The sequence below is a fragment of the Leuciscus leuciscus genome (assembly GCF_965113295.1).
Source record: "Leuciscus leuciscus genome assembly, chromosome: 11".
Classification (NCBI taxonomy): Eukaryota; Metazoa; Chordata; class Actinopteri; order Cypriniformes; family Leuciscidae; genus Leuciscus; species Leuciscus leuciscus.
The window spans coordinates 34,546,394-34,553,893 of NC_138735.1; the positions used below are offsets into that span (position 1 = coordinate 34,546,394).

The window sequence follows — 7,500 nt, forward strand, 5'->3', positions numbered from 1 at the left end:
AACTCTCACTCATCGACAGCAGGTGTGTGTGTGTGTGTGTGTGAGACTCTTCACCTTCTCCTTTGACGAAGAGGATGGTGGTGTCGGCGTTGGGTGAAGCCTTCATCTCTCCCACCGAGGCTTCATCTTCCTCTTCTTCCTTTTCTTCAGTCTGAGGGACGAGACCAACACATCAAGTCATGAACGTGAGTCACTCAAACACCAGATGATGTTCGTTCTCTTAACGGTTCAGTGTTCGTTCGTTCTCTTACTGATTCAGTGTTTGTTCGTTCTCTTACTAATTCAGTGTTTGTTCGTTCGTTCTCTTACTGATTCAGTGTTTGTTCGTTCGTTCTCTTACTGATTCAGTGTTTGTTTGTTCGTTCTCTTACTAGTTCAGCGTTTGTTCGTTCGTTCTCTTACTAGTTCAGCGTTTGTTCGTTCGTTCTCTTACTAGTTCAGTGTTTGTTCGTTCGTTCTCTTACTAGTTCAGTGTTTGTTCGTTCGTTCTCTTACTAGTTCAGTGTTTGTTCGTTCGTTCTCTTACTAGTTCAGTGTTTGTTCGTTCGTTCTCTTACTAGTTCAGTGTTTGTTCGTTCGTTCTCTTACTAGTTCAGTGTTTGTTCGTTCGTTCTCTTACTAGTTCAGTGTTTGTTCGTTCGTTCTCTTACTAGTTCAGTGTTTGTTCGTTCGTTCTCTTACTAGTTCAGTGTTTGTTCGTTCTCTAACTACTTCAGTGTTTGTTCGTTCTCTAACTAGTTCAGTGTTTGTTCGTTCTCTAACTAGTTCAGTGTTCGTTCGTTCTCTAACTAGTTCAGTGTTCGTTCGTTCGTTCTCTAACTAGTTCAGTGTTCGTTCGTTCTCTAACTAGTTCAGCGTTTGTTTGTTCGTTCTCTAACTAGTTCAGTGTTTGTTCGTTTTCTTACTAGTTCAGCGTTCGTTCGTTCTCTAACTAGTTCAGCGTTCGTTCGTTCTCTTACTAGTTCAGCGTTTGTTTGTTCGTTCTCTTACTAGTTCAGCGTTTGTTTGTACGTTCTCTAACTAGTTCAGCGTTTGTTTGTTCGTTCTCTTACTAGTTCAGGGTTTGTTCGTTCTCTTACTAGTTCAGTGTTTGTTCGTTCTCTTACTAATTCAGTGTTTGTTCGTTCATTCTCTTACTGATTCAGTGTTTGTTCGTTCGTTCTCTTACTGATTCAGTGTTTGTTCGTTCGTTCTCTTACTAGTTCAGTGTTTGTTCGTTCGTTCTCTTACTAGTTCAGTGTTTGTTCGTTCTCTAACTACTTCAGTGTTTGTTCGTTCTCTAACTAGTTCAGTGTTTGTTCGTTCTCTAACTAGTTCAGTGTTCGTTCGTTCTCTAACTAGTTCAGTGTTCGTTCGTTCGTTCTCTAACTAGTTCAGTGTTCGTTCGTTCTCTAACTAGTTCAGCGTTTGTTTGTTCGTTCTCTAACTAGTTCAGTGTTTGTTCGTTTTCTTACTAGTTCAGCGTTCGTTCGTTCTCTAACTAGTTCAGCGTTCGTTCGTTCTCTTACTAGTTCAGCGTTTGTTTGTTCGTTCTCTTACTAGTTCAGCGTTTGTTTGTACGTTCTCTAACTAGTTCAGCGTTTGTTTGTTCGTTCTCTTACTAGTTCAGGGTTTGTTCGTTCTCTTACTAGTTCAGTGTTTGTTCGTTCTCTTACTAATTCAGTGTTTGTTCGTTCGTTCTCTTACTGATTCAGTGTTTGTTCGTTCGTTCTCTTACTGATTCAGTGTTTGTTTGTTCGTTCTCTTACTAGTTCAGCGTTTGTTCGTTCGTTCTCTTACTAGTTCAGTGTTTGTTCGTTCGTTCTCTTACTAGTTCAGTGTTTGTTCGTTCGTTCTCTTACTAGTTCAGTGTTTGTTCGTTCGTTCTCTTACTAGTTCAGTGTTTGTTCGTTCGTTCTCTTACTAGTTCAGTGTTTGTTCGTTCGTTCTCTTACTAGTTCAGTGTTTGTTCGTTCTCTAACTACTTCAGTGTTTGTTCGTTCTCTAACTAGTTCAGTGTTTGTTCGTTCTCTAACTAGTTCAGTGTTCGTTCGTTCTCTAACTAGTTCAGTGTTCGTTCGTTCGTTCTCTAACTAGTTCAGTGTTCGTTCGTTCTCTAACTAGTTCAGCGTTTGTTTGTTCGTTCTCTAACTAGTTCAGTGTTTGTTCGTTTTCTTACTAGTTCAGCGTTCGTTCGTTCTCTAACTAGTTCAGCGTTCGTTCGTTCTCTTACTAGTTCAGCGTTTGTTTGTTCGTTCTCTTACTAGTTCAGCGTTTGTTTGTACGTTCTCTAACTAGTTCAGCGTTTGTTTGTTCGTTCTCTTACTAGTTCAGGGTTTGTTCGTTCTCTTACTAGTTCAGTGTTTGTTCGTTCGTTCTCTTACTAGTTCAGTGTTTGTTCGTTCGTTCTCTTACTAGTTCAGTGTTTGTTCGTTCGTTCTCTTACTAGTTCAGTGTTTGTTCGTTCGTTCTCTTACTAGTTCAGTGTTTGTTCGTTCGTTCTCTTACTAGTTCAGTGTTTGTTCGTTCTCTAACTACTTCAGTGTTTGTTCGTTCTCTAACTAGTTCAGTGTTTGTTCGTTCTCTAACTAGTTCAGTGTTCGTTCGTTCTCTAACTAGTTCAGTGTTCGTTCGTTCGTTCTCTAACTAGTTCAGTGTTCGTTCGTTCTCTAACTAGTTCAGCGTTTGTTTGTTCGTTCTCTAACTAGTTCAGTGTTTGTTCGTTTTCTTACTAGTTCAGCGTTCGTTCGTTCTCTAACTAGTTCAGCGTTCGTTCGTTCTCTTACTAGTTCAGCGTTCGTTCGTTCTCTAACTAGTTCAGCGTTTGTTTGTACGTTCTCTAACTAGTTCAGCGTTTGTTTGTTCGTTCTCTTACTAGTTCAGGGTTTGTTCGTTCTCTTACTAGTTCAGTGTTTGTTCGTTTTCTTACTAGTTCAGCGTTCGTTCGTTCTCTAACTAGTTCAGTGTTTGTTTGTTCGTTCTCTTACTAGTTCAGTGTTTGTTCGTTCGTTCTCTTACTAGTTCAGTGTTTGTTCGTTCTCTTACTAGTTCAGTGTTTGTTCGTTCGTTCTCTTACTAGTTCAGTGTTTGTTCGTTCGTTCTCTTACTAGTTCAGTGTTTGTTCGTTCATTCTCTTACTAGTTCAGTGTTTGTTCGTTCTCTAACTAGTTCAGTGTTTGTTCATTCTCTAACTAGTTCAGTGTTTGTTCATTCTCTAACTAGTTCAGTGTTTGTTCGTTCTCTAACTAGTTCAGTGTTCGTTCGTTCTCTAACTAGTTCAGTGTTCGTTCGTTCGTTCTCTAACTAGTTCAGTGTTCGTTCGTTCTCTAACTAGTTCAGCGTTTGTTTGTTCGTTCTCTAACTAGTTCAGTGTTTGTTCGTTTTCTTACTAGTTCAGCGTCCGTTCGTTCTCTAACTAGTTCAGCGTTCGTTCGTTCTCTTACTAGTTCAGCGTTTGTTTGTTCGTTCTCTTACTAGTTCAGCGTTTGTTTGTACGTTCTCTAACTAGTTCAGCGTTTGTTTGTTCGTTCTCTTACTAGTTCAGGGTTTGTTCGTTCTCTAACTAGTTCAGCGTTTGTTTGTTCGTTCTTTAACTAGTTCAGCGTTCGTTCGTTCGTTCGTTCTCTTACTAGTTTAGTGTTTGTTCGTTCTCTTACTGGTTCAGTGTTTGTTCGTTCGTTCTCTAACTAGTTCAGTGTTTGTTCGTTCTCTAACTAGTTCAGTGTTCGTTCGTTCTCTAACTAGTTCAGTGTTCGTTCGTTCTCTAACTAGTTCAGTGTTCGTTCGTTCTCTTACTGGATCAGTGTTTGTTCGTTCGTTGTCTAACTAGTTCAGTGTTTGTTCGTTCTCTAACTAGTTCAAGCGTTTGTTCGTTCGTTCTCTAACTAGTTCAGCGTTCGTTCGTTCTCTTACTGGTTCAGTGTTTGTTCGTTCGTTCTCTAACTAGTTCAGTGTACGTTCGTTCTCTTACTGGTTCAGGGTTTGTTCGTTCGTTCTCTTACTAGTTCAGCGTTCGTTCGTTCTCTTACTAGTTCAGTGTTTGTTCGTTCTCTTACTGGTTCAGCGTTTGTTCGTTCGTTCTCTAACTAGTTCAGCGTTTGTTCGTTCGTTCTCTAACTAGTTCAGCGTTCGTTCGTTCTCCAACTAGTTCAGCGTTCGTTCTCCAACTAGTTCAGCGTTCGTTCGTTCTCTTACTAGTTCAGCGTTCGTTCGTTCTCTTACTGGTTCAGCGTTTGCTCATTCGTTCTTACTAGTTCAGTGTTTGCTCATTCGTTCTCTAACTAGTTCAGTGTTCGTTCGTTCTCTTACTGGTTCAGTGTTTGTTTGTTCGTTCTCTAACTAGTTCAGTGTTCGTTCGTTCTCTTACTGGTTCAGGGTTTGTTCGTTCGTTCTCTTACTAGTTCAGCGTTCGTTCGTTCTCTTACTAGTTCAGTTTTCGTTTGTTCTCTTACTAGTTCAGTGTTTGTTCGTTCTCTTACTAGTTCAGTGTTTGTTCGTTCTCTTACTAGTTCAGTGTTTGTTCGTTCTCTTACTAGTTCAGTGTTTGTTCGTTCTCTTACTAGTTCAGTGTTTGTTCGTTCTCTTACTAGTTCAGTGTTTGTTCGTTCTCTTACTAGTTCAGTGTTTGTTCGTTCTCTTACTAGTTCAGTGTTTGTTCGTTCTCTTACTAGTTCAGCGTTTGTTTGTTCGTTCGTTCTCTAACTAGTTCAGCGTTTGTTCGTTCGTTCTCTAACTAGTTCAGCGTTCGTTCGTTCTCTTACTGGTTCAGTGTTTGTTCGTTCGTTCTCTAACTAGTTCAGTGTTCGTTCGTTCTCTTACTGGTTCAGTGTTTGTTCGTTCGTTCTCTAACTAGTTCAGTGTTCGTTCGTTCTCTTACTGGTTCAGGGTTTGTTTGTTCGTTCTCTTACTAGTTCAACGTTCGTTCGTTCTCTTACTAGTTCAGTGTTTGTTCGTTCTCTTACTGGTTCAGCGTTCGTTCGTTCTCTTACTAGTTCAGTGTTTGTTCGTTCTCCAACTAGTTCAGCGTTCGTTCGTTCTCTTACTAGTTCAGCGTTCGTTCGTTCTCTTACTGGTTCAGCGTTTGCTCATTCGTTCTTACTAGTTCAGTGTTTGCTCATTCGTTCTCTTACTGGTTCAGTGTTTGTTCGTTCTCTAACTAGTTCAGTGTTCGTTCGTTCTCTTACTGGTTCAGTGTTTGTTTGTTCGTTCTCTAACTAGTTCAGTGTTCGTTCGTTCTCTTACTGGTTCAGGGTTTGTTCGTTCGTTCTCTTACTAGTTCAGCGTTCGTTCGTTCTCTTACTAGTTCAGTGTTTGTTCGTTCTCTTACTAGTTCAGTGTTTGTTCGTTCTCTTACTAGTTCAGTGTTTGTTCGTTCTCTTACTAGTTCAGTGTTTGTTCGTTCTCTTACTAGTTCAGCGTTTGTTCGTTCGTTCTCTAACTAGTTCAGCGTTCGTTCGTTCTCTTACTGGTTCAGTGTTTGTTCGTTCGTTCTCTAACTAGTTCAGTGTTCGTTCGTTCTCTTACTGGTTCAGTGTTTGTTCGTTCGTTCTCTAACTAGTTCAGTGTTCGTTCGTTCTCTTACTGGTTCAGGGTTTGTTTGTTCGTTCTCTTACTAGTTCAACGTTCGTTCATTCTCTTACTAGTTCAGTGTTTGTTCGTTCTCTTACTGGTTCAGCGTTCGTTCGTTCTCTTACTAGTTCAGTGTTTGTTCGTTCTCTTACTGGTTCAGCGTTTGTTCGTTCGTTCTCTAACTAGTTCAGCGTTTGTTCGTTCGTTCTCTAACTAGTTCAGCGTTCGTTCGTTCTCTAACTAGTTCAGCGTTCGTTCTCCAACTAGTTCAGCGTTCGTTCGTTCTCTTACTAGTTCAGCGTTCGTTCGTTCTCTTACTGGTTCAGTGTTTGCTCATTCGTTCTCTTACTGGTTCAGTGTTTGTTCGTTCTCTAACTAGTTCAGCGTTCGTTCGTTCTCCAACTAGTTCAGCGTTCGTTCTCCAACTAGTTCAGCGTTCGTTCGTTCTCTTACTAGTTCAGCGTTCGTTCGTTCTCTTACTGGTTCAGCGTTTGCTCATTCGTTCTTACTAGTTCAGTGTTTGCTCATTCGTTCTCTTACTGGTTCAGTGTTTGTTCGTTCTCTAACTAGTTCAGTGTTCGTTCGTTCTCTTACTGGTTCAGTGTTTGTTTGTTCGTTCTCTAACTAGTTCAGCGTTTGTTTGTTCGTTCTCTTACTAGTTCAGCGTTTGTTTGTACGTTCTCTAACTAGTTCAGCGTTTGTTTGTTCGTTCTCTTACTAGTTCAGTGTTTGTTCGTTCTCTTACTAGTTCAGTGTTTGTTCGTTTTCTTACTAGTTCAGCGTTCGTTCGTTCTCTAACTAGTTCAGCGTTCGTTCGTTCTCTTACTAGTTCAGCGTTTGTTTGTTCGTTCTCTTACTAGTTCAGCGTTTGTTTGTACGTTCTCTAACTAGTTCAGCGTTTGTTTGTTCGTTCTCTTACTAGTTCAGGGTTTGTTCGTTCTCTAACTAGTTCAGCGTTTGTTTGTTCGTTCTTTAACTAGTTCAGCGTTCGTTCGTTCGTTCGTTCTCTTACTAGTTTAGTGTTTGTTCGTTCTCTTACTGGTTCAGTGTTTGTTCGTTCGTTCTCTAACTAGTTCAGTGTTCGTTCGTTCTCTAACTAGTTCAGTGTTCGTTCGTTCTCTAACTAGTTCAGTGTTCGTTCGTTCTCTTACTGGATCAGTGTTTGTTCGTTCGTTCTCTAACTAGTTCAGTGTTTGTTCGTTCGTTCTCTAACTAGTTCAGTGTTTGTTCGTTCGTTCTCTTACTGGATCAGTGTTTGTTCGTTCGTTCTCTAACTAGTTCAAGCGTTTGTTCGTTCGTTCTCTAACTAGTTCAGTGTTCGTTCGTTCTCTTACTGGTTCAGTGTTTGTTCGTTCGTTCTCTAACTAGTTCAGTGTACGTTCGTTCTCTTACTGGTTCAGGGTTTGTTCGTTCGTTCTCTTACTAGTTCAGCGTTCGTTCGTTCTCTTACTAGTTCAGTGTTTGTTCGTTCTCTTACTGGTTCAGCGTTTGTTCGTTCGTTCTCCAACTAGTTCAGCGTTCGTTCGTTCTCCAACTAGTTCAGCGTTCGTTCTCCAACTAGTTCAGCGTTCGTTCTCTTACTAGTTCAGCGTTCGTTCGTTCTCTTACTGGTTCAGCGTTTGCTCATTCGTTCTTACTAGTTCAGTGTTTGCTCATTCGTTCTCTTACTGGTTCAGTGTTTGTTCGTTCTCTAACTAGTTCAGTGTTCGTTCGTTCTCTTACTGGTTCAGTGTTTGTTTGTTCGTTCTCTAACTAGTTCAGTGTTCGTTCGTTCTCTTACTGGTTCAGGGTTTGTTCGTTCGTTCTCTTACTAGTTCAGCGTTCGTTCGTTCTCTTACTAGTTCAGCGTTTGTTCGTTCTCTTACTAGTTCAGCGTTTGTTCGTTCTCTTACTAGTTCAGTGTTTGTTCGTTCTCTTACTAGTTCAGTGTTTGTTCGTTCTCTTACTAGTTCA

At 40.5% G+C, this 7,500-nt stretch overlaps 1 protein-coding gene across 4 annotated transcripts in view; it reads right to left on the reverse strand.

The window, feature by feature from the left end:
* ssr1 (signal sequence receptor, alpha) overlaps positions 1 to 7,500 on the reverse strand; it is a 25,093-nt gene that overhangs the window by 13,824 nt on the left and 3,769 nt on the right. For all 4 annotated transcript variants that reach the window (XM_082184785.1, XM_082184786.1, XM_082184783.1 and 1 more), the window contains exon 3: positions 55 to 151. In XM_082184785.1, coding sequence (XP_082040911.1) covers positions 55 to 151 — 97 coding nt within the window. The remainder of the gene's footprint in view (positions 1 to 54; positions 152 to 7,500) is intronic.